This window comes from Bubalus kerabau, chromosome 16, assembly GCF_029407905.1.
Source record: "Bubalus kerabau isolate K-KA32 ecotype Philippines breed swamp buffalo chromosome 16, PCC_UOA_SB_1v2, whole genome shotgun sequence".
NCBI classification, from domain to species: domain Eukaryota; kingdom Metazoa; phylum Chordata; class Mammalia; order Artiodactyla; family Bovidae; genus Bubalus; species Bubalus kerabau.
In genome coordinates this window covers 76,175,601-76,202,734 of record NC_073639.1, presented here as the reverse complement: position 1 = coordinate 76,202,734, position 27,134 = coordinate 76,175,601, and the positions used below count along the sequence as shown (strand labels likewise).

Genomic DNA, 27,134 nt, shown 5'->3' with positions numbered 1-27,134 from the left:
GTTCTTTCCATTATATAAGAACGTGCCCAGAAAGTCTTACACAACAGAACTTTGGGAAGCATTAACTGAGAAACGGTACGTAATTCCTCCTCCTCTAAAACCCAAGAACAAAGATAAGACTCAACTGAAGCAACACAGCAAGCAAATTTTAAAGGGCAATGCAGGAGTTGGGAGTGACCCCTCAGTACAAACCATGAAGGCCCAGGAGACAAGGAGCAGGCCTGGGAGAGGCAGGTCTCTAAAGAGAGAGATGAATCCGGACAGAATGGGATTCATTAACAACATTTAAAGTGTCACATAGGAGAATGCTAAACAAAGAGAGACTAGAATATATTCTGCAAAACCTGACATATTACAACAGAATTTTAAACAAAAAAGAAGTCTGCAAATTGCAGAAACAAGATCTAAGAAGAATGTTAAGCAGCATGTAAATTTTAAAATAATAACTTATAAGATAGCAACAACAGAAATCAGTTAAATAGGGAAGACAGTGCAGGTGAAAACATCACAGCTGGAAAAGATTAAAAGAGAACTAAGGACTTTGCTGACAGCCCAGTGGTTAGGACCTCACGTCCACCACAGAGGGCACAGGTCCCATCCCTGGTCAGAGAACTAAGATCCTGCACGTCTCATGGTCCAGCCAAAAAATAAAAATAAGAAATAAAGGAATTAAGTTACAGTAACAGAGGCCCACAAAGATTTAAGATTAACTGTTTAAATCAGAGACTACAATAAAATTTAAAAATTAAAATTTGAGAAAATAATCAAGTAATATTTTTTGAATTGAAAATAAAAAGGGTATCATTGGCAAGAAAAAAATGAACACAGCGTGCCTACCAATCAGGGTTAAATCCAAGTGGAAGAGGTTCAAAAAAGGAGCAGTAACAAAGTAGCAAGAAGGAAAAAACAAAGATCTAAGAATATAGAAACAGATGAGAAAGTAACACCACCTGGTCATCAGTACACAGGAATGTTGATGACGTCACTCAGAGTCCAACGAGGAACACGAAAAATTAGTAAAGATAACTATTTGTCAGATTGGTTTTACGGAGTCAATGCCAAACAGTAACTAAAGCCTCCGAAAAGTAAATTCTGACAACACTACAGTAAGATAGTGAAATGCATGTGAAGAGAAGCCAGAACGCAAAGGGCAGCGCACCCCCAGCTCCGCACAGCGGCTGGCGACTGCTGGGGGAGGGGAGGAGTGACTGGCAGGTAAAGATTTCTTTTTAGGGTGATAAAAACGTTCTGAAATTAAGTATCCATCCCATCTCAAAAGCATGGGCTCATTTTTAAAAAAATTTTTTCAGATCTCTTATCAGCTGTTAACACTTAAAGAGTTCACCTGGAGGGAATTCGCTGGTGGTCCAGGGGTTCTCTGCCAAGGGTGTGGGTTCATCCCTATCGCGCAAGGCTCATGGTTAAGAGTTCAACCTGAGAGGCATCCTCACTCTGGAGAGCTACCAGAACCAAGGCCAGGCACAAGAGCCTGGAGCAGGAAGCCAGACAGGCTCTGAGTCCTGAGAGTGGGGACAAGGGAAGAAAAGGCATCCTGATGATACACAAGTTTTAGCTTGGCCAACCCACTCCACCAGAGCAGGAAAACGGACAGGGATTCAAGGAGGGCCCTGTAAAGAAGTTAAAAGCAAATATCTGGGCACAACAAGAGTAAAAAGCCTTATGATACTATGTTATAGTTAAAAATAATAAAGTAAATCAATAAAACAAGTAGATTCCAGAAAGACACAGATAAACACCTCTAAATTTAATATGAAAACTCATGTGAAATTAGACAAACTGGAAAGCAACAAATGCTGATAAAACCTGTACTATTAATATGGGATAAAATACATAAAACATAGAAACCTAGCATTCTTCTCCACAGTAATTTCCACATAGTTTAAAAGACTAAATTAAAGTGTTACAGGGCTTTGTGTATTTCACCAACTCTGAAGCAATATGAGAACACAAAGAATTAGTTGATGAATTTGACTACATAAATATTTTTAAAGCTTTCAGAAAAAATTAAAAGGCTTTCAGAACATTAATACTCATTAATACTCAGCTTCTAGTGTATAAATGGTCTTATAATTTGAATACAGTTTCCCCAATAGCTCAGTTGGTAAAGAATCTGCCTGCAATGCAGGAGACCCTGGTTCAATCCCTGGGTTGGGAAGATCCCCTGGGGAAGGGAAAGGCTACCCACTCCAGTATTCTGGCCTGGAGAATTCCATGGACTGTACAGGACACGGGGTCATAAAGAGTCAGACACGAATGAGCGACTTTCACTTTCAAACACCAGCTAAGTGAATAAAACTTAGAACAAACTTTGGCCTCACAAATATCCAAAAACAAGGCACCTATAAGGCTTCTCTCACTTCTGTTCAATTACATATAAATTAAAGAATACCACCACGTTGTCAGAGCAAGAGGGAACTGGGGCTGGGATGGGGCACACAGAGCAAGGGCTTTTAAAGATTAACAAGGACAGGTGGGGGAACGGGTGTGGGTGGGAAAAAAGATCCACAGAGACAGCATAAATTCAAAGGCCGTTTCTGGAGAGCTAACTACGAAAGTCTCATTTTTGACCTGGTCATCTGTTTTTGAGAAATAGATTCTAAGAAAGTTACTCTGAGAGGGTGGGGTCCTGTTTGTGCTAAAAATGTTTACAGCTCCATCAGTTTAAAATACTGAAAAACTGAAGCAATTAAATGTCCAACAAACAAAGAACAGTTACACAAACTATCTGTTTTTAATAAAATTAAATGCTGACAATCCATGTTAGAGTCGCAGGTACAGGAAAGGCTGGTGGGAAACAGGACCCACGAGAGTACAGTATAAGCGCTGAGCAGGTTAGACGGCACCCTTGCTGAGGACAGGCCCAGCAGAGCAGAGGGGAGTGAGGCCCATCGTGGGGGAGAGGGCAGAGCCAGGGGCAGGCCCCGGCGGAGCCTGAAGCGTGACAGCGCCTGGAAGGGACTGAGGGTTCGGCCCTCCTTCCTTCTGAGGGAGTCATCAATACACAGGAATGCGGGTGAGGTCACTCAGACAGTGTGCACCCAAGAGCACAGTCCACAGGCTCGGAACAAAGGCCAGAGACTGGAAACCCAGGTGTGCTTCAGCAAAGCGGGGTTAACTTGTGAAAGAGGAGATGGTTTATAACATCAAATCTTCAGAAAGGCCAAAGTCTCCGGGGCACAATCGCAGGGACAGGGCAGAAGCTCAGGCTACAATCCGGAAGGACTGAAACTGAGAAAGCCTGAGCAGCCTGAGTCCTGCGTGACACTCAAGAGCCCAGCCCGGGAGGACGAGAGCGCAGAGGGAGCAGCACAGACCACAGAAAGTCTCACTAGAAAGGCAGGGGTGAAAGGCTCTCTCTCCATCCCTCGGATGCTGGGGGACAGTGCAAGAAAGCTCAAGGGGACTTGCTCCAGACTAGCGAACAACGGAGCAGTATGGGCCACATTAGCAAAAGCTGATGTTTTCAATTAAGAGACTTAAACCCAGCTTGTTTTGTTGAGTTTTAAAAATCTTTCACCATAAGGACTTCCCTAGTGGTCCAGTGGGTAACAAATCTGCCTTTCGATACAGAGGACTCAGGGTAGATCCTTGGTCTGGGAACGCCCCAGGACAACTAAGCCTGCCCGCAGCAGCCGGAGCCCGTGAGTGACCCAATTGAGACCTGACGCGGCAGGAAAAATTTATTTATTTATTTATTTTTTTTTCCCCAAAAAGTTAGGCAGTGTGTATACATAAAAAATATCTTTCACCATAGAACTGGCTAATACACCTTGAGAAAACGAAGAATTTGACTTTTAAATAATGATTATTATTTTAAATACAAAAGAAACATTGTACAAATCCCTATTCACTTAGTAGGGCTCTAATATCAGGAACAAAACAAGAGTCTCTGGTCTCACCACTTCTCTTCCACATTGTATCTGAGGTTCCCGCTGGAGAAATAAGGCAAGAAAATTAAATAAAAGGCACACAGCAGAAAAGAAGTAAAGTTCTCTCTGCAGACGACACGATCTTACATACAGAAAATCCTAAGGAATCCAATTTAAAAAACCACCAGAATTAATTAACAAGGTCAGAAAGTAGAAGAATACAAGATTAAAAATATACAATAAATAAAACCAATTGTATGTATTTCCAATGACCATTCCAAAGAAGAAATTACGAAACCATCTCCAGGGCTTCCCCGGCGGTGCAGTGGTTAAGGAACCCACCTGCCAACGCAGGAGACAGGAGTTCGATCCCTGTTCCGGGAAGATCCCACACGCCACAGGACGACTAAGTCACAACTGCTGAGCCTGTGCTTTAGAGCCCAGGATCCGAAACTACCGAAGTCTGAGCGTCACAAGTTCTGAAGCCCACGGGCCAGCAAGCCCACGCTCGGCAACGAGAGGCCGCTGCAGTGAGAAGCCTGCACCACAACCAGGGAGCAGCCCCCACTCGCCGCAACCCCAGAAAAGCCCTCGCAGCAATGGAGACTCAGCACGGCCAAAACAAAGATAAAAATGGAAAAAAACAACACTTCCATTCACAATATCATCAAAATAAAATACTTAGGAATAAACTTAACAAAAGAGGGGTAAAACTTACACTCTAAAAATTAACCTCACTGAAAGTTTTTTTTTTTTAATTCAAGCAGACGGGAAAATATCACATGTTCATGGGATCAGGAGACAAGATACTGTTAAGATGGCAATACATCCAGAGTTGATGTAAAGATTCAACACCATCTCTGTCAGAAATCCAGTCTTTTCTTTGTAGGAATTAACAAGCCAATCCTAAAATTCATATGGAAATGCAAGGGAATCAGAAAAACCAAAAAAATCTTGCAAAAGAAGGACAAAGTGACAGGAACCAGCGTGCCCATGTAAAAAATGTATTGCAAAGCAAGTAAATCAAGTCGGTGCAGGGTGTGGTACTGGCACAAAAAGATATGGATCAATGAAACAGAACAGAGGGGAGTCTGGAAACAACCCCATTTCTATGGCAAACTGATGCTCCCGAAGAGTGACAAGACCACTTAGCGGGGAAAGGACAGTCTTTTCAAGGAATGCTACTGGGAAAACCGGACAGCCACATGCAGCAGAATGAAGCGGACCCTTACCTCACACCATACACAAAAATCAACTCTAAATGGAGTAAAGACCTAAATATAAGAGGTAAAACTAGAAAAACCTTCAAAGAAAGCATAGCCATTGTCTTATATTTGGGCTGCTAAAACAAACAAACAAAAACTACTTCACAGACCGGGTAGCTCATTAACTACAGACGTTTGCTTCTCACAGTTCTGGAGGCTGAAGTCTGAGATTAGGTGCCAGCATGGCTGAGTGAGGACTGTGCTCTTGATCTGCAGAGTTCTCACCATACTCTCACACTGTATTAGGCTGACCAAAAAGTTTTCTGTGTTTTCAATATGATGTTAAGGAAAAACTCAAATGAACCCAACTGAAGGGGCCGGGAAGCTCTGTGCAGTCTCCTTTACAAACAGCACTAATCCCACCCGTAAGTGGGCTGTGGGCCTGCACATGTGCGTCTGAGGAGTGAGTTCCAACCCTCAGAACCAATTCCAATGGCCACGGCCCCTCCCTTCAGGCTCTGCTGAATAAAGAGCTCAGGGGCTGTGGGCGTGAGGAGTACAGGCTGTTATTTAGAGAAGGGACAGCAAAGACAGAAGGCACAAAGAAAACCCATGCAGCAAAGGACAAAGCAGAGCTCTCCTGCCAGAGGGGGCGCTCAGGTCATCAGGCAGCCCTCTGAGGATCACCGTACTTAACTCAGCCCATCAAGTTCGCACTGCTGATAATTTACTTGAGTTGTGTCATTTTATAGCTCTGCTGAGCCTTGGAGAGCTAGTCAGAAGGCATTAAAATGTGGTATGCTTTACATAAAATGTACTATAGCTTTAAAGCTTAGCTGTATAAATTCACATATGGAAGAGTCAAAACCCTAAGAATCATTAGCACATTTTAAGACAAGTGACGACGACAGAGGATGAGATGGTTGGATGGCACCACCAACTCGATGCCCATGAGTCTGGCAAGCTGTGGGAGCTGGTGATGAACAGGGAGGCCTGGCGTGCCACAGTCCATGGGGTCGCAAAGAGTCGGACACGACTGAGTGGCTGAACTGAAGACAAGCGATATTATGTTAAACAGAAACTGCAATAAAATTGTTACAGAAGATAGGAACACTGAACATTCAGTTCAGTTCAGTTCAGTCGCTCAGTCGTGTCCGACTCCTTGCGACCCCATGAATCGCAGCACGCCAGGCCTCCCTGTCCATCACCAACTTCTGGAGTTCACCCAGACTCACGTCCATCGAGTCAGTGATGCCATCCAGCCATCTCATCCTCTGGTGTCCCCTTCTTCTCCTGCCCCCAATCCCTCCCAGCATCAGAGTCTTTTCCAATGAGTCAACTCTTCGCATGAGGCGGCCAAAGTACTGGAGTTTCAGCTTCAGCATCATTCCCTCCAAAGAAATCCCAGGGCTGATCTCCTTCAGAATGGACTGCTTGGATCTCCTTGCAGTCCAAGGGACTCTCTAGAGTCTTCTCCAACACCACAGTTCAAAAGCATCAATTCTTCGGCGCTCAGCCTTCTTCACAGTCCAACTCTCACATCCATACACGACCACAGGAAAAACCATAGCCTTGACTAGACGGACCTTTGTTGGCAAAGTAATGTCTCTGCTTTTTAATATGCTGTCTAGGTTGGTCATAACTTTCCTTCCAAGGAGTAAGCGTCTTTTAATTTCATGGCTGCAGTCACCATCTGCAATGATTTTGGAGCCCAAAAAAATAAAGTTTGACACTGTTTCCACCGTTTCCCCATCTATTTGCCATGAAGTGATGGGACCGGATGCCATGATCTTAGTTTTCTGAATGTTGAGCTTTAAGCCAACTTTTTCTCTCTCCACTTTAACTTTCATTAAGGGGCTTTTTAGTTCCTCTTCACTTTCTACCATAAGGGTGGTGTCATCTGCATATCTGAGATTATTGATATTTCTCCCGACAATCTTGATTCCAGCTTGTGCTTCTTCCAGCCCAGCGTTTCTCATGATGTACTCTGCACATAAGTTAAATAAGCATGGTGACAATATACAGCCTTGACGTACTCCTTTTCCTATTTGGAACCAGTCTGTTGTTCCATGTCCAGTTCTAACTGTTGCTTCCTGACCTGCATATAGATGATGCTGTGAAAGTGCTGCACTCAATATGCCAGCAAATTTGGAAAACTCAGCAGTGGCCACAGGACTGGAAAAGGTCAGTTTTCATTCCAATCCCAAAGAAAGGCAATGCCAAAGAATGCTCAAACTACCGCGCAATTGCACTCTTCTCACACGCTAGTAAAGTAATGCTCAAAATTCTCCAAGCCAGGCTTCAGCAATATGTGAACTGTGAACTTCCTGATGTTCAAGCTGGTTTTAGAAAAGGCAGAGGGACCAGACATCAAATTGCCAACATCCGCTGGATCATGGAAAAAGCAAGAGAGTTCCAGAAAAACATCTATTTCTGCTTTATTGACGATGCCAAAGCCTTTGACTGTGTGCATCACACTGAACATTACGTTCCATCAGATTAATCCACACTGTCAGTATTTATAAATTTATTATAAATATAGCAAAAGTCGCTCAGTCGTGTTCAACTCTTTGTTCAACTATACAGTCCATGGAATTCTCCAGGCCAGAATACTGGCATGGGTAGCCTTTCCTTTCTCCAGGGGATCGTCCCAACCCAGGGATCGAAACCAGGTCTCCTGCATTGCAGGCGGATTCTTTACCAGCTGAGCCACAAGGGAAGACCATGTGGTATCCACTCAAGGCAGCAGATATTACGTTTCCAGCTATCTCATTGAAATCTCTGTTCTATTTTAGAGAGTTTAAAAAGTCAAATATAGCTGTGTTAGCTACAATTCCATTAGATGAGTCCATGTAAGAGATGACTTCCCTAACCTCCAAGTGACTAACTCTCCTCCCGTGGAATACAGAGACTTGCTTCTCAAGTGAAATAGGGTGGAAGTGGTGCTGAATGTCTTCCGAGCAGAGATCATGAAAAGGTGCTCCCTGGGAGAGCTGACCAGCTGTACTGTGGGAGGACAGAGAGGCCTCCACAGGGAACTGAGCCCGCGCCCCTCAGCTCTGCCAGCACACACAGCAGCACCAACGTGTGTCAGCTGGGTGTGGCTGGAAGCAGATACCCCAGCCCAACTGAAATCCTGGCTGCAACCCTGGGAGGCCTGGAGCCAGAACTGCCCACCAGGCCCACTCCTCCATTCCTAACTCACAGGAAGTGTAAGATAAATATTTACTGATTTACTGACAGAAAGCGAAGACACACTAAAGAGCCTCTTGATGAGGGTGAGAAAGCAGGGTGAAAAACTGGCTTAAAATCCAACATTCAAAAATGGAGACCATGGCATCCAGTCCCATCACTTCATGGCAAACAGATGGGGAAACAGTGGAAACAGCGACAGATTTTATTTTTATGCGCTCCAAAATCATTATGGATGGTGACTGCAGCCATGAAATTAAAAAACACTTGCTCCTTGAAAGGAGAGCTATGACAAACCTAGAGAGTATTAAAAACCAGAGACATCACCTTGTTGACAAAGGTCCATATAGCCAAAGCTATGGTTTTTCTAGTAGTCATGTACAGATGTGAGAGTTGGACCATAAAGAAGGGTGAGGGCTGAAGAACTGATGCTTTCAAACTGTGGTGTTGGAGAAGACCCTTGAGGGTCCCTTGGACTGCAAGGAGATCAAACCAGTCCATCCTAAAGGAAATCAATCCTGAGTGTTCATTGGAAGGACTGATGCTGAACATTTTGGCCACCTGATGTGAAGAGCCGACTCGCTGGAAAAGACCCTGATGCTGGGAAAGATTGAGAGCAGGAGGAGAAGAGGGCAGCAAAGGATGAGATGGTTGGATGGCACCGCCAACTGAATAAATATGAATCTGAGCAAACTCTAGGAGATAGTAAAGGACAGAGAAGCCTGGCGTGCTGCAGTCCATGGGGTCGCAGAATCAGACATGACTTAGTGACTGAATAACAATCAGTGTTTTAAGTCACAAAGTTGTAGGGCATTTATTACACAGCAATAGATTACTACCACAGCAACAGAATGAAGAAAAACAAGGTAACAGAAAACTCTGTAGGGGTCGTTTAGTCTAGGAAAGGATTGAAGGGAATGTGAAGACCACCTAAGAACATCTTCCTTCCAGAACTGGAGCACTGAGAGCATAGCCAAGCCACAGGGCAAGTCCTTACCTGGGCTGTTAGTGGGACACGTTAACAATCAACTGTGAACCACAGACACACACAATATGATTCTCACAGCTGTTAAGTAAAACAAACCAAAGTAGAAAACCAGGCAAACGTGTTAGAAGTCATGGGCGTGAAGGGTTAAGTAGGGGCTGAAAGGAAGAAAGCAGCAGGCTTCTGGAGGGCCATCACTCAGTTTCTGATCTGGGTACTAATTACCCAGTTAGTGAAAACTCACTGGACTGAACAGGTAGACATGTGCACCTGGCTAAACGTATATTTCAATAAGACATTTTTAGAGATAAAATACTATTTATTATTGCTATTAGGAATAATAACCCATAATTAGTGCTTTTCTTCAACTACAGGCCTCTCATAAAAAAAATCTGACCACCGTAAAACAATTAGGCAGTTTCACTATATGCATTAAAACAACTAAAAAAACATCCAGGGCTTCCCAGGCGGCTCAGTGGTAAAGAACCGCCTGCCAATGCAGGAGACACAGGTTCAATCCCTGGTCCAGGAAGATCCCACATGCTGCAGAGCAGCAAAGCCCACGCGCCCAGAGCGCGTGCTGTGCAAGGAGAGATGCTGCCGCAGTAAGGACTCAGTGCACCAGAAATAGAGAAAAGCCTGAGCAGCAACAAAGACCCAGCACAGCCAAAAATAATTAAAAAGAAAAAAAAAAATCCAGTTCATACTAACTCCAGAAGCAAAGAGAAGAATGCTTTCCAGGCAGACAATCCTAAAACCCCTCGGGGGAGGAAGTGCCGGTGTCCCCACCCCCACTCGTCACAGAGGAGGGCTGGCCGCTCCCACCCTCTCGGCACACGCTTTCCTCTGGCCACTCACTCTCTGCTCCTCTAAGTGGCAGTGGGACCTGAGGGCAATGCCCACCTCCTCCCTTCAGGGAGGCCGTGAGCCTCACCTGCAAGGCCACCCCAGGTAAGTGCAACTCAGAGGCAAAGGCTGGAGGCCCCGCTGCGGAGTGGAGGGGAACAGAAGCCTCCTGAAGCTGCCTGCTGGACCAGGAGGACCACAGTGCATACGAACGCTTGTCGTTGCTTTAGTTGCTAAGTCGAGTGCGACTCTTTGTGACCCCATGACTGCAGCCCACCAGGCTCCTCTGTCTATGGGATTTCCCAGGCCAGAATACTGGAGTGGGTTGCCATTCCCTTCTCCAGGAGATCTTTCCAACCAGGAATGGAACCCCCATCTCCTGCACTGGCAAGTGGATGCTTTACCACTGATCCACCAGGGAAGCCCAGCTTCTATACTGACCCTTAAAAAAAAAAAAGATCTATGGAAGACGTTAAACCACATCTCCCTGTGTCATCCCACGTGGACCACACCCTGGCAGTATATGAACTCCAGTCTAACTAGAAAGTTCATCGTGAAGGCTGCGAAGATCCCACTAAAGCTGAGAGAATAAAAGCAAAGCGCCCCTGCGCCAGTAGCACCGCAGGCCGGCTTGAGTCTGACAGTGAGAAGGCCCTACGCTCGGTGCTTGATGCCCTGCCTGACCGCGGCGACCAGGTGCCACTTAACAAGTACTGCTGCTACTGCCTTTGCCCAAGGGAACACACACACACACGTGCATACACACGGACCGCTAACTGTAAGCTCCCCACAGTACTCATGAAGGTTCCTCTGAGTTAACGGTTTTGTTTTATTCATATTTTCATCCCAGCAACTGCTGAAGACACTCTTTATTGAGTCGCATCCATTTCAGCCCCCAAATATTTAGAGCTGACGGATAGCACACCAAACACAAGAGCACAAAACTCAAGGAAACAAGCTCTCCACTTCACGCAGGTTAGACTGCAACGATCAAAAAACCAGAAAATCAGTACTGACAAGGATGTGGAGAAACTGGAACCCCTGTGTGCTGCTGGTAGGAATGTATAATAGTGCAGCTGCTTTAAAAAAACAAAACGGCAGGCGGACTGCCCTGGCGGTTCAGTGGGTAAGACTCCTGCTCCCGGCACAGGGGGCCCAGGTTCAATCCTCATCCCAGATGCCACAACTAAGGGGTAACTAGACCCCATGCCACAGCTAAGAGCTCACACGCCGTGCCACTGCAGACTCTGCACAGCCAAATAAGCAAACGCTCAAGAAGGAAAAAGCACCTACGGCCGGCCCCGCAGCTGAGCATGGAGAAACGCCTCAGAGAATGTCTATCCTACTGGCTTTCCGACGATGAGACCTCCAAGAAGTGAACGAGGAAAGAGAGGCAAGAGGGGAGAAAGGGCATCTCAGCGTTAGGCAGGCAAGGCGGCGGAGCAGGCTGCATGCCTGGGAGGCGGTTCTAGACGTCTGCCGGCTCGGCGGCTTCTGACCTAGCAGGAGTGTTACTGTAAGAGGAGGAATGCAGGACAGGTGGTTCCTTGGAAAACGCAGCCTGGATGCTCTACATGAGAAGCTTTTTATAAATACTTGAGAACTGACAGCATACACATAAATTCATGGGAATGGCTTCTCAGCTATGGCGAACCACCAGCAGCACATCATCAGGGACATTATTAATATCAAACTTTGTTTGCAGTCTGCGCACTGAAAACCGTTCAGAAACTGTGGCTTTTCTGTTGCTCATCTAAGCTGGTCTCGCATCTCTGAGCTTCAAAAAGCATAAAAGAGACATCTTCACGAGAAGTTAAATTGCCAGTTGAGGAAAGCTAGGAATCTGAATCCAGATGCGCTTCAGGTCTCGTGTCTCTACAGCTGATACATACTCCTGCTGGCCCTGCCTTTCCAAAAGGTGGCACCCATGCCAGCAAGTTCCAGGGAGGGCAGGAGGAGCGCGCCAGCAGAGGTAACCAGTGCAGGTGTGTGGAGGAGATGCGCCTGAGAGGAAGGCGGACTTGAGCAGGGCCCAGGGCTTCTCGGGGAGACACGGCCGGGGTCTCACCAGGACGGTCCTCGGGCGCAGCCGTTCAGCACTCCTGCCTGCACCACATACACACCGATGGTCAGTAACGCCCCCAACCCACCCAACAGCCAAATCAAAACAAAACCCACGTGCAATTTAAAATGCTGTTGGAGAAGCAGTAAAAACCACAGGCTCTGAATACCCTGACGTAAGCAGAAAGACAAGAGGAAAAGCACAGCGGGCAGAGAAAGCACGAGAGACAAGGGAGCACAAAATGTGATGAGGGACTGCCAGGAAAGGGCATCCTCTAATGACTTTCACCTGCAGAATCAAGTCTGAGCTCAGGAAACAACATCCTTCAGAGTCTGTCTCAACTCCAAGCTTTCTCCCAATGGCGCCCAACCGCCATGCCGCCTTCCTAGACAACGGCAGGCTTTCCTGAGCTGCTGTGCTGGTCTCATCCCTCTGTGTCTTTGCATGTGCAGCACCTCGACTTAGAATGCGCTCCTCAAAGCAAACTCCCAGCCAGCCATCAACACCCAGTTGAGCTTGTGAAGCCATACCAAGCCCCTCATCACTCGGGCCTTCTTTCCTCCCCAGAGCGCTGCACGCATGCGTTCTGCACAGCACTGGTACATTCTCTGTATTATGCCCAGCTCCACCCACTATCTGAACTAAGAGCTACTCCAGGGCTGGGATCATGTGAATCTTGGCGTATAACAGTGCTCAGAAGTTTCCTAGTGAACGACCTTGCAAGAAAGGTTTTTTGAAAGGTTAAAACATGACACAAGCAAAGAGCAGACAACAGATATTTCCTGTTACTGTCAACTTTGGTCGAGTATTACTTAGGAACAGACAGACAGGGATGCCCTATCACCTGCAAGCTGGGTGTCCATGGTCGCGCTCACTAACCTCTGCCTCAATTTTCACTTATTCACAGTGACCACCACTGTGGTTGTGAGGACTTATCAGTGTATGCAAAACAAACCAACAAACCCAAAATGCAACACAGTGTCGGCTAAACGGGAGATCTACTAGTCTGCCTTCATCACAAAAACCACAAGACAGGGTCTACACCATCAGGAGTGTGAGCACAATGAGACTTTGACGGAACCACCTGGGGGTTTTTGTTTGTCAAGGTCTCACATTTTTATGACTAAGCCAAAGCACTAGCACAGAAAGACACAAAGAAAATCAGTTTCCAGTGAAACAGGTCCAGCTGTTCAGAATGACATGGTGATGAAGCGACCTTGACACAGCATAAACAGGCGTGCCACCTCATGTGCGAGGCTCCTTACAGACCCAGCTTGGTGGTTCTCCAGTGTCTTCTCTTGGAGTTGTACCTGATTTTACCATCAGTTTTCACTCAAATTCGTTGGGGAATGGGACAACTCTGCTTTTGTTTCTTGGCCTGGAATCACTTGATTCTGAAAGTCTTATGAGAAGACATAGCAAAGAGCAAACTCAACCACACACAGGATGGCGGGGAGGAGGAGTGAGCCCATCTATCGGGGAGCTGAAAGTCAACAAATCCAACAGTGTCTCTTCCAGCTGCACGGCATCCTCTACCATGTTCAAAGCAGTCCCCAGTGACCCCGGCCTCCGCGGGCTCCTCTGAGAGTGCACACTGCGGTCCTCTGGCCTCTGACCACGCTTCCTCTGTCCTTTTCTGAAACTCACCCTCTAAAGACACCTAAAGTCAGGCATTCCTTTGGCTCAGCTCTCATTTTGTTCTCATCTTGTCCACTCGCGAGGCTTCAATTCGTATCTCTATGGAGATGATTCCATGATCTCTCAGTCACATTCAGCAAGTGTTTCAAATTGAACTTACCCGAAACACTTATCTTACTTAGACGATTAAGCAAAGAGCTTCAATGCTCCTCTTTCACACCATGTTTTTCCTTTTTTCCTGATTCTTATACCTCTCACCACTCCTCAACTCCCTCTTCTGCTCATCTCTTAAAAGGACTCTTTTGTTACCTTGTTGGTATTTCTATCTCACTGCTTCTTAACCTTTCTGGGATAACGGAGCTTTTGAAAATCTAATGAATGTTCTGCGTTGTTTACTAAAAAGATAAAAATACAGAACACATGCATGCCACCTCACCCATGACCACCAACGAGAATCTGTCATCCACTCAAGACTGTCACTGACCCAAATCTTCACCCTCATATTCTCCTTCCCTCTTATTTTCAAGATGCCTTCTGGATACAGCTTATATGGCCTGCTGCATCACAAACTTAACAATTCCAAAGCAGAAATCACTGTTTCTCCTTAACAAACCTCTGCTGATGGCATTCCTTCTCTCGTAAGGGCACCGCCATCCTCCCAGGCTCCCACCTAGAAGACTTGACATTAACAACTAAATGCTGCATCGCCAAGTCTGCTCTCAGAAACCGCTCTCAAATCCAGCCCCACCTCTCTCAGCCTCTTGCCCTTCAAGACCTCGTAATCCTTTGCTTCATCCCACACCTGCCATGATCAGAAGTCCACCACTCTTCTGACAAGAGTCCCATTGCTGACTCCGTCTTTGTAAAGGCTCTCATCTGCATCTGCTGTAGTCCTCGCCTGCTGTATTACTTTACCTCTAGAAGGTCACGACAGCCTCGTTGATCCCCACCCATGTTTCCCCCGTAATTTCCACCAGTGTTGACCTATCCCCTTCCAAGCTCCAAAACTGACCATGCGCCTGCCTCTTTTTAAAAACACTGATGCATCTTCAATGTGCAAATACACAACCAAACTCAGGTCTGCCTTTAGCGTCTTCTACAGTCTGCCACCTAAATACTTTGCCAGGATTAGATTCCACAGCTTAGACTGTCAGTGTCAGCTATTATCTTTCTTTTTTTTTAAGTACGGAACACTTCATGAATTTGCGTGTCATCCTTGAGCAGGAGCCATGCTAATCTCTGTATCATTCCAATTTTAGTATATGTGCTGCTGAGGCAAGCACTCAGCTATTATCTTTCTATCAAAATCACACTCACTCTTAAAGGCCCAATTCAAACTCCACTCTTCATCTTTATACCTTCTACATGAGAATTAGGAAAAGGACTCTGCACAGAAAAGGCAAATTCCTAAGGAACTGATTCAGGAAATGAAAGGAAAAAAAAAACTTTTCCCTGAAAATCCTTAAATCTTTCTGGAAGCTGTTTTTTTTAAAAAATATTACTATTCAAATACTAACATTTCAATCAAGAAACCCTCCTTAAACCCAGCATTGTTAACCAACATTAAAGACTAACAATGTACAATGTAGATTAAATTATTAAGTAAATATCAACCTCAAAATAAAAAGGTATAATCTAGACCCAGGATTCTAATTCCAGTAGTATCTGTACTCTGATCTTAAGAAAGGAACATCACAGTAAGAAGACTTAATGCTTCACCTGATAAGAAACTGAGAAGGTCAAGTAAATCTACAGCAGCAATAGAAAGCCACCAGACCTAAATCAGCTTCAGATTAGTAAAAATTCTTATCAGATTAAAAAAACTTCCAACTGAAATGTCATAAAACTATTTTTAGTCGTTATTTTAAACGGCTGGAAGGTGTCTGAACCTCTCACAGAGGGACGTATTCAGCTGCATACTTCCCAACAAGTGAAACAGCAAAGAGATGTACCACAGAAGCAATGCTGCGGGCAGTATATTCTGCTATGTTCTAGGACCTTATTTCTTTTAAGCCTGACCTAATTCAAATTTTCTCTTCACTCCTAAGCCTTGTGAGTTCGTGTTAATTTCAGTTGGACATAGTGAAGCATTTTGCTTCCGAAAAGAATGAACATACTCAAGATTAATTGGAAGACTTTAATTGAAAATCTTTTTTGAAAAAATGTTAACTAATACTTAGCAAAAATTGCCCTCTATGGTATTTATAAAACTATGATCATTCAAATTTGAATACATTTTTGAAATAGAAATGTTTATAACAGTAGAACAAGCTAAAATCCTAAAATTAGTCATTACATTAAGGAAAGCAAGGGCTCAGACGGTAAAGAATCCACCTGCAATGCAGGAGACCCAGGTTCGATCCCTGGGCCGGGCAGATCCCCTGCAGAAGGGAATGGCAACCCACTCCACTGTTCTTGCCTGGAGAATTCCGTGGACAGAGGAGCCTGGCGGGCTACAGCCCATGGACTCACAGAGAGTCGGACACGACTAAGCAACTCACACACACACAAGGTAAGCAGGGTGTAATGAAAAGAACTGTAGCAACTGAAGTAGGATCTCAGTCTAGAATCTCAAGTCTGACTCTGGTTGCACGACTTTAGAACTGGCTTCACCGGGAAATGCTTTCTCATTTGAAGGGTATCATCACCTTTCCCTCCCTCCAGATGGCTGTTCAAATAAAATGAGATAATGGACCTGGCACAGTACCTACCACGAAGCGCTCAACAAATACTAGCTTCCTTCGTTCAACAAAAAAAGACACGCTCCCAAGAAGATTTAGGCGTGAGGGTGTCTACACTCGCACAAGTCTTCACCAGCACAAAACACGGCAGCTGGTTGGTTCTAAAGAAAAGCCAGACCCCCATTTCACGAACGTTTCTGAGGACACACTGGATGAGGACGAGAGCCTGCATGTGACTCTGGAGGACGCCATCAGAACAGGGCTGCACACACACACACGAAGACCACTAAAATGCCCAGGAATTGGGGTTCAAACGTCTGCAGCCTTTAAGGCTGGTAGGAGAGCTCACGCCGCGCGAAGAAAAAGCAAGTCAGACTGGGCCCAGCTCCGGACGACTACTCTGCTGAACCAGGAGAGCGACGCGGGCTCATCCTCCTGAGGCGCGCGCAGCGCGGCACTAAAACCCGTTTCGAGCCTGCAAAGAACCCACCACGAACGCCCGCTCGCAAGCCTGCGCACGAGAGCCCCCGGCGTCGCGGAGGGCACCTCACGAAGGCCGCAGGCGACGGCAGGAAAAGACCACGGGCTAAGGTCGGGGCTGTGCGCACCCGCCGCGGCGAGCGTCCGAAGGAATTCGCGGACGCGCTGCGCGCCGCCGGGCGGAGGGGGCGCCTCGGGGGCCCGGCCCCAGGCCCCCCCGCGCCCAGCGACGCCCAGGCCCGAGGCCTCCGCCCCGCGCCCGAGGCCCCCTCGGCGCGCAGACGGCAGCGCAGCCCGGGGGGCCGGGGCCGGCGTCCGGCCGCGGCGCGGGCGAGGCCGCGGCGGCTCCCCCGCCAGGCTCGGGCGGGCGCTGCGGGCTGCGGGTCGCGGGTCGCGGACACTCACCACACCATGCCGTAGGCGCCCTCGCCGATGTACGAGAGATTGGTGTAGCGCGGCCCCACGTCGAACACCTGCCCGCGGACCATCTCCGGGCCCGCGCCCGCCGCCGCCGCCGCCGCCATGTTGGCTGCCGGGCCGCCGCCGCCGCCGCGCTGCGCTCGACGCTCCGCGGCCGCCGCTCGGCCCACGCCGCGCCTCCCGGGGGACCGGGCCGCCGCAGCTGCCTCCGCTGGCCGGAAAGGAGCGGGGAGGCCGCCGCTCGGGAGAGCCGGGGAGGCACCCGCCGCTCGGACCGACTGCCTGACTGACTGACGGGCGGGCCGGCGGGCGGGCGGGCGGAGGGAGGGGCGCGCGCCTAGGAGGGCGTCGGGGCGGGCCCGGGCGGCGTGCGCGCGGATTGGCTCTCCGCGCGCTGGGGGCGGGGCATGCGACCGGCGGAAGAGGCGCGCTGGGGCGGGGCATGGCGGCCGGCGCGGCGGGGCGCGGCCACAGGCGCTCGAGGAGTTGGGGGCGGGGCGCTCCCCCACCAGCCAGGCGCTGGGGACCCGGGCGTTAGACCCGAAGGCCGCGCCGACCCGGGAAGACGGGCCCCGCCATATCCAGCCGTGCGCCCGGACCTGGCTTTCGCGCGTGCGCGGTCCACACGAACTTGAGGCCTCGACGCCCGGATAGAAACCGGAAGAGGGACCGAGACCGAGAAAGACATTTGCATCCTGAGACTGTGAAAACCCAGAGGTGGAGGCCGAGGGGAGAGTCCGGGACGGGCGGAGCCCGCTGGTCGGACAGAGGCTCATTCAACGGGTGTTCCTTACCGTGATGCTGCCGGTCCAGGCTCCCCAGAGTTACCTTCCAGCGGAGAGAGACGTGGATGCACAGCGTGGATGGACAGAAGAAGCGATGAGTCGCAAGGAAGACTGGGCGGCAGACGCCAGTGGTGATGGTCTTATGAAAAAATACGAAGCAGAGTAAGAGGTTCCGGCAACCTGCTGCTGCTGCTGCTGCTGCTAAGTCGCTTCAGTCGTGTCCAACTCTGTGCGACCCCATAGACGGCAGCCCACCAGGCTCCCCCGTCCCTGGGATTCTCCAGGCAAGAACACTGAAGTGGGTTGCCATTTCCTTCTCCAATGCATGAAAGTGAAAAGTAAAGTGAAGTCGCTCGCAACCTAGACAGCATATTAAAAAGCAGAGACATCACTTTGTCAACAAAGGTCCGTCTAGTCAAAGCTACAGTTTTTCCAGTAGTCTTGTATGGATATGAGAGTTGGACTAAAAAGAAAGCTGAGCGCAGAAGAATTGATGTTTTTGAACTGTGCTGTTGGAGAAGACTCTTGAGAGTCCCTTGGACTGCAAGGAGATCCAACCAGTGTTCTTTGGAAGGACTGATGCTGAAGCTGAAACTCCAGTACTTTGGCCACATGATGCGAAGAACTGAGTCATTTGAAAAATCCCTGATGCTGGGAACGATTGAGGGCAGGAGGAGAAGGGGATGACGGAGGATGAGATGGTTGGATGGCCTCACGGACTCAATGGACATGAGTTTGAGTAGACTGCGGGAGTTGGTGATGGACAGGGAGGCCTGGCGTGCTGCAATTCATGAGGTCGCAAAGAGTCGGACACGACTGAGTAACTGAACTGAAAGAGGTTGGGAGTAGGGCGTTGAAACACTGAGAATGACATTAAGATTCAGAGACTTGAGATGGGTAGACATGGAAAGAACCTCAGACATAGGACATGCTGAAATAAAAATGCAAAGGTAGAATCACTGAAAACCAGAGCAGCAAGATCTAGAGAGGAGACAAACACACTGAGGCTCAGAAATAGTCACAGACACCACAGGTTTAAAAATAAGAGTCGGGCTCTTGAAGCAAGTGAATGCTGAGAATAGCTAAGACGAAGAGAGAAAACCCATCTCCCTGCTACTTCTGTACCTCCACCCGTGCCCTCTTTGGAGGGGAGTCAGAGTGGGAGACCCTGCATCCTGATTGTCCAGCACTGTGGTCTTGAAAGCCTAGACTTCCAGGCATCAACAAAGATCAACTAGACAATCTCCAAGCAAAAAAATAAATGAACCCTCTAGGGAAAAAATGTGTGGCACATGAGAAAAGAGAGTGCTGGAGCCAAAAATCACTCCTTTGCAATAAATATATTTAGCCCATGAAGCAGAACCCAGTTTTAGAAAGCACCTAATTCTTATTCTCGATTAAAAAGAGGACATTGGTTTTAAAGAACAGGCCGAGATAAATGGAGAGTATCCTGAAATTAAAATCACGATAGCAAAAAGCGGTGGTCAGAGCAGTAAAAAGCAGATGGAATGACGCAGAAGGGCCGATCAGCAACACAAAAGACAACTATGAGGAAAAGTAAGTGATGAAGCTCCTGGAGAAGAAAACACACAGGAGAACGCCACGGAGAGTCGAGGACTAGGCACCCCTGAAGAAGACAGCAAATCCATTAGACGTGATAAATTATACCAAAAGAAATTTTGCCTTCGGTTTAAAAAGATCTGGGGTGGAGGTGGGGAATTGAGTGAGTTCTCTGAATCCAGAAAAATAAGCAGAAACCAACTTCAAGAAATAATCTGGAGGGGCTTCCCTGGTGGCTCAGTAGTTAAAAAAAAAAAAAACAATGCCCAATGCAGAAGACACTCCTTCTGTCCCAGGTCCGGGAAGATCCCACACGCTGTGGAGCAACTGAGCCTACACGCGGCAACTGCTGAAGCCCGTAGAGCCTGCTCCGAAACAAGAGAAGCTGCTGCAATGAGAAGCCTGCACGCGGCAAGGAAGAGTAACTCTCACTCTCAGCACCTAGAGAAAAACCCACACAGCAGGAAGACCCAGCACAACCACAAATTAATTAATTAATTAAAAAAATAATAATCTGGGAAAGTCCTGAAATTTCAGGGATAGAAAAACACAGTATTTGATCATTAAAAAAAAAAAAAAAAGGACTATTTGGAAAAACTGAAAGCTGGGCCTTCCCTAGCGGTCCAGTGGTTAAGAATCCACCGTCTAATGCAGGGGACACAGGTTTGATCCCTGGCTGGGAAACTAAGATCCTATATGTTTCAAAGCTCAGCCGAAAAATAAAAAGCTGAAAGCTGGTTTTCTGCAGATGCCTCCTCTGTAATAATAAAATGCCAAAGGAAAATGGGAACAAGTTGGCAGCAGTCTGAGAGGGTGGGTTATCCATGTGACACCCTACAGGTGCTTCAGCTCCATGCTTTCCAAACTGCCGACGGTTACCTGCAGGAGCCCTGCACTCAGATGGCAAGAAAGAGCTTGAACCTTTGCTTTTCTGCTTACTACCTGTACGACTTTGGCCTCAGTTTCCCCACTCTTAAAACAGAGATCACAACAGCACTTACCTCCCTATTGTACAGAATAAGACAACAGATGTAAAGCTCCTGGCTCCTAGTACGTACTCAGTAAATGTTATCTCCAATTACTATCGACCCCACCCAGACCTGTTCCTCATCTCAGGCTTCTGGATCCTATCACCACCCAGATCCTCCAGCTGAGGTCTGGGGATGATCCTGACAATTCATTTTACCTTACTCCCAACCCCTCCCGGCATCTGACCCATCGCAAACTCCTATACGTTCTATTTTTTCAGTATTTTGGAAGTCACTGCTACTCAAAGTGTGGCCTCCAGACCAGCAACAGCAGCATCAGGTGGGGGTCTATTCAGAACACAACATCCTGGGCCCCACCCCAGACCTGCTGACTCGGGATCTGCGTTTTCACAAGGTCCCTGGTGGTTTCATATGCATCTGAAACTTCTGGAAAGCACTGTTTTCTTTGTAGTTGAGATATAAGTGACATATCACAGCACCTGCCCTCCGCCCCGCTTTTGCCTGCTCCCCATGCTCCAGACAGACCAGATAGCTCTCAGCTCTTTTCTGCCCTCCAACCTTGCCACGTACCTCTCTCTCTGCGGGTAACGTGTCGTCTCTTCACTCTTCTAGCATCTGTGGGCGTTTTAAAGTCACTGACTCTCCGGAGAACTTCTCTTGCCTGGTTCTGTGGTCGCTAAGCAACGCTGTGATAAGAGTCTGGCTTCCCTTGTGGTCTTCGACAGGGAAAGCGCACTGACCAGGAGACAGCCCTGCTCAGGTCCTTTGGCAATTGCTGTTCCCTCCAAGATGGGGTTTAGATACACACCAGCCTCTGCTGAGTCAGGCTGGCATGAGCCAGGCCCGGCAGGAAGAATCATCTAGCTAGACTGACAACAACAAATTTCCAGAAGCACGGAGCTGAGACCCTGAACATGGCTCTGTAGCACCAGGAGACCACGGAAGCCGCTATCCAAGCCCAAGTGAGAGTTGCTCAGTCACGTCCGACTCTTTGTGACCCCATGGACTATACATACAGTCCATGGACTTCTCCAGGCCAGAATGCTTGAGTGGATAGCTGTTCCCTTCTTCTGGAGATCTTCCCCACCCAGGGATCAAACCCAGGTCTCCCACATTGCAGGCGGATTCTTTACCAGCTGAGCCACCAGGGAAGCCCAAGACCTAAGACCCTGCTTAGACGGCTAGCTGGCCACCTTGACGTCTTCCTGAGTGTCCCTCTAGAGTGGTGACAGTGTGCAGATCTGTGGAATCTTAGAAGACCCGTGGCCATCTGTTGTTTTCTGCCTGCCCAACGTTGACCCCTTCTCCTTCTGGTAGCAACAATCCAGTTTTCTTTTTGCGGGGGTGAACTCTCCCTTCTGCACACTTAGAGCATTTGGCCCCACCACCCCCTCCAAGTCAGGAATAAGCCTGTGACCCAGGGCTCCCCAATCAGAGTCACAGATGTTGGTTCAAAAGATGAACAGGAGACCCGACAGGAAACACCCTGGCCTGAGTGTCCAGGCCAATGACACTCAGCCCAGACTTCTGCAGAAACAACTGAGAAAGGGGTGCTTCCCTCCTGCCAAGGTTGGCAGAGCAGGAGCTGTGGGAGTGGGGCCAAACATGCCACAGCGTGAGAACTGCCCTCTAGGGTAAAGCTGAGACGGGGAAGCAGGGCCCAGGGACGGAGACGACTCCCTGATGACACAGTCTGACGATTCAGCCGAGGCTGGACTTCACAAGTGCGTGAGACAATATGTATTCTCTTTTTTAACTGAAGTCAGTTTGAGGTACGGTTTTGTCACTTGAAACTAACCCTTTTCTGCAAAAATTGCTCAGAATCATACAATAAATCACTGGGACATGAATCAGAAACTCATGAATGATGAAATGAGAGAAAAGAACTGGCAGTGAGCCTTGAAACCAGCTAAAGATGGAGAGATAACTGAATAAAAACACCGCTCAGTAGAGACTGAGGCTGATGAGCTGAAGCAATTGTTGTTGCTATGGTAACAAACAAACTGCAAAAGGGAAAAATTGAGAAAGAGGATTTTTTTTTAAACCGGGGTTTTAACCTCAGATTAACGCAATGAAAACCAGAGAGGAAGAAAGAGGGTAGGAAAAGCAAGGTACTAAGCCTTTGTTTTACAGAAAATGAAGAAAAGAGTTATTGTAAAAAATTGTATAATTTCTTTTTTTCCAGTGTAAAAAATTTTATGTCTACCTCATACATTATTTTGTCGTTTTTGTTGTTGTTCAGTCACTGAGTCCTGACTCCTCTGTCCTCTACTATCTCCCAGAGTTTGCTCAAGCTCCTGTTTATTGAGTCAGCGATGTTATCTAACCATCTCATTTTCTGCCACCCCCTTCTCCTTTTGCCCTCAATCTTCCCCAGCATCAGGGTCTTTTTCAATGAGATAGCTCTTCGTATCACGTTACAAGAGATAAAGGGAAGAAGGTAATTCATACAACAAAAATCGAGACCTGTGACCAGAAGTGTACTAGACACTTTCCTCACATTGTAATCAGAAAAGAAATGGCAAGGAATCATTAAAAAAAAAGTCAAAATACTAGAAAATTAGATGACAGAAAGTTAAGGTAGGTCTAACAAATAAGGGAAATGTAAATAAATAAGAAACTCCTAAATAGCTAAAATCCCTGGATAAAAATATGAAAATCTCAGCTCCAAGGACAAACTCTGAGTATTCACCGTTGTTAGCAAAGACTTGCCAAAAGAGAAGACAGATATTGTATATTGACGCATGCATTTGGAATCTAGAAAGACTGCTAAACCTGTTTGCAGGGCAGCGATGGCAACCCGGAACAGACTGCGGACACAGTGGGAGAAGCGGGGGACGAAGAGAGGCAGAGGCGAGAGCCTGGAAACATTAGTTACCATGTGCAAACCAGGCAGCAAATGGGGATCGGCCGTGGGGCACAGAGGCGCAGCTCAGTGCTCTGTGACGCCCTGGATGGGCGGGCTGGGGAGGGACGGGGGCGGCTCATGTGGGAGGGACATATGTCTACCTGCGGCTGATTCACGCTGAGGTATGGCAGAAACCAACGCAATATTGTAAAGCGATTATCCCCCAATAAAAGAAAAGACGTGCCAAAACATACACACAGAATAAAAAGTCATTGCGAAACCAAATTCACCATACTACACAGCGGCGCAAAACAGGAGACAAATAATCTTTGGAAATACAACTAACAGAAACACAGCTACAGTAAAATATATCACAGAGAAATACATAAACACAGCTAGAGTAAAGTACATGACACAGAGTGCGATATGGAACAAGGATAAAGATGAGGGAGACAGCAGCATAACAAGGCGTGAAAGTGTACGCCGAGGCCTGCACCTATGTGAAATAGAAAAGATATTTTGCCACAAAAAGATCTTTTGTTTGATTGATGACTTTTGGGCCATGAGGCATGTGGGATCCCAGTTCCCAGATCAGGGCCCTCACTGGTAGCCCCTGCAGAAGAAGCCCAGAGTCTCAACCCCTGAACCACGAGGGAAGTCCTGACGGGCAAGATTTATGTTACATATATTTTACCACCAAAAACTCAATTGGCTACATTTCCAACAGCTGATTTCTGGAGTCTCCCTAGTTCCATCCATCCATGTGTTCACCCTTGTGGCAGTATCAGGGTATTAATTCAAAATTTGTTTTTCGGCCGTGCCAATCAGGGGATCAGACTCGCTCCCCCTGCAGTGGAAGCTTGGAGTGTCAACCCCTGGACCACTGAGGGAGTCCCCCAGACTGGAGTGGGTTGCCATTGCCTTCTCCAATGCATGAAAGTGAAAAGTGAAAGTGAAGTCGCTCAGTCGTGTCTGACTCTCAGAGACCCCATGGACTGCAGCCTACCAGGCTCCTCCATCCATGGGATTTTCCAGGCAAGAGTACTGGAGTGGGGTGCCATTGCCTTCTCCGGACTGTCTTAATTACTGAAGCTATAAAGGAAGTCTTAAAATCAGATACTGGGACTCCTCTAACTTTATTCACGTTTTTCTAAACTGTTTGAAATACTACATTTATTTTGACTCCCAATATCAATTTTGGTCATGGCTTTTCTTCCAAGGAGCAAGGGTCTTTTAATTTCATGGCTGCAGTCACCATCTGCAGTGATTCTGGAGCTATGACCAACCTAGGCAGCATCTTAAAAAGCAGAGACATTGCTTTGCCAACAAAGGTCCATCTAGCCAAAGCTATATGGTTTTTCCAGTGGTCATGTATGGATGTGAGTTGGACTATAAAGAAAGCTGAGCGCCAAAGAATTAATGCTTTTGATCTGCGGTGTTGGAGAAGACTCTTGGAGTCCCTTGGACTGCAAGGAGATCCAACCAGTCCATCCTAAAGGAAATAAGTCCTGAGTGTTCACTGGAAGGACTGGTGCTGAAGCTGAAACTCCAATACTTTGACCAACTGATGCGAAGAACTGACTGATTGGAAAAGAGCCTGATGCTGGGAAAGATTGAGGGTGGGAGGAGAGGGGACGACAGAGGATGAGATGGCTGGATGGCATCAGCGCCTCAATGGACACGAGTTTGAGTAAGCTCTGGGAATTGGTGATGGATAGGGGGGTCTGGCATGATGCAGTCCATGGGGTCGCAAAGAGTGGGACACGACTGAGCGACTGAACTGAACTGGTCAATTTCAGACTGTGGCGCTGGAGAAGACTCTTGAGGGTCCCTCGACTGCAAGGAGATCAAACCAGTCCATCCTAAAGGAAATCAGTCCTGAATATTCATTGGAGTGCTGAAGCTTCCAAATGATTTCTTTCTATTTTTTTTTTTTTTTTTTAGCCTTGCCATGTAGCCTGATCCCTGAGCAGAAGGGGTTATGATCAGACGGCAGAACTTCCAAATAGGAGGGGAGTGACCGCCCACATGGTCATTTAGGGCCAAGAACAGGAGTCCAACTCTTTTTCCTTCAGAAAAAGTCACTCAGTGGTCCATATACACATCATCTGCTCATTCTCTCTGGTAACCAAGGAAACGCAAATGAAAACTACAGGTGCCAAATGCAGGAGACCTAAGAGATTCGAGTTCAGTCCCTGGGTTGGGAAGGTCCCCTGGAGGAGGGCACGGCAACCCACTACAGCATTCTTGCCTGGAGGATCCCATGCACAGAGGAACCTGGTGGGCTACACGTAGTCCATGGGGGTTGCTAAGAGTCGGACACGACTGCAGTGACTTAGCACACACGCAACCAAGGAAATGCAACAAAACCACGAAGAGACGCTGTTACACACGTCATGCTGTGCTGTGCTCAGCCGTGTCCCACTCTCTGTGGCCCCATGGACTGTAGCCCGCCACGTTCCCCTGTCCATGGGATTTCCCAGGCAAGAAGACTGGGGTGGGTAGCCATCGCCTACACCAGGGGTTTCTACTCATTACACTGATGGGATTAGAGTCTGATGGAACCAAGTGCAGGTGAGGACGGGGGACGTGGACACGCCCTGTGTGCCAGGCGCCGCCGCACGGCACAGGCCCTTTGCATAGCCCTTGGTGGGGGTGAAGATGCGTCCTGCACACAAGTGGTCGCCCAGCCCAGCCCCAGTACAGGGCTCTGCAACTGCTGTGTTGAAACTCCTAATGATTTATCCCAGGGCCCCATGTTTTGCTCTGTATCAGGTCCTGCAAATTCTGTGGCCAGTCCCAGCTGGAGGTTCCACTCCTCGGTACGTGGGCACCAGGACCCTGACCGAGGATGTTCATAGCAGCTCTGTTTCTGCAAGAAGCCAGAGCCCCCCCTGCACGGATGAATCCCAGAAGGAGGCCGTGAATAACAAGGACACGGAGCAGAAGAATGCAGCCAGCAGGGGCCCCGTCAGAATGACAAGCAGGATGAACTGACGGTGTCAGGAGACGCACAGGCGGGCAAGTCCACACAGAAATCCTTTACAGCGCGAGGCAGAGGCTGGGCAGGGTGCTCCCAGGCTGGCTAATGGGCCCACAGTTACGATCAATTATGTCTGATCCATGACTTTGCTACTCCGTGCGTTTATGTCAAACGCTTGATGGAAGAACCGGCCCAGGCTGGAAGAGGGGGCTGCGACAGGCGGCCAGCCTCGGCAGGGACACACAGGCTGGACTCGAGAGGCAGCTGCCTAGAACCAGCTTCACACGTGAGGCCCCGGCACACAGAAGACCGAACTACACCATGGACCTCGAGAGGACCAGACCGCGGCCCGTTTCTGTAAGATGTGTCCACGCAGTTCCGACTCTAAATCTGTAACTGGTACATGTAATCTGTTTCACTTCGGCAACTTTCTGTTGCTCGCCTTTCTGGGCAAAAAGGTGACTTTCATTTCCAGAGGTGTTTTTTTTTTTTTTTTTGGTTTCATTTCTAAACATCTACCTTGGTTGTTCTGTCGCACACCCAAACCCAAAGTCTTGTTTCCTCTCTTCT

General features: G+C 47.9%; 1 protein-coding gene, 1 non-coding gene and 1 pseudogene across 3 annotated transcripts in view; all 3 read right to left on the bottom strand.

Annotated features, from left to right (window-relative positions):
* Positions 1–17,708, bottom strand: part of MAPK1 (mitogen-activated protein kinase 1) — a 56,403-nt gene extending 38,695 nt beyond the window's left edge. The window contains exon 1 of one of the 2 annotated variants that reach the window (XM_055549757.1): positions 17,385–17,708. In XM_055549757.1, coding sequence (XP_055405732.1) covers positions 17,385–17,503 — 119 coding nt within the window. In that variant the 5' untranslated portion in view covers positions 17,504–17,708. Of the gene's footprint in view, positions 1–13,827; positions 13,973–17,384 lie in introns of those variants that run through there. The other variant, XM_055549758.1, reaches the window with a different exon arrangement.
* LOC129629642 (60S ribosomal protein L39-like) lies at positions 1,328–13,790 on the bottom strand (annotated as a pseudogene).
* On the bottom strand, positions 14,998–15,101 carry LOC129630475 (U6 spliceosomal RNA). Its single transcript, XR_008703729.1, has one exon. It is a non-coding gene; the product is annotated as a U6 spliceosomal RNA (small nuclear RNA).
* Positions 17,709–27,134: the final 9,426 nt, after the last annotated feature.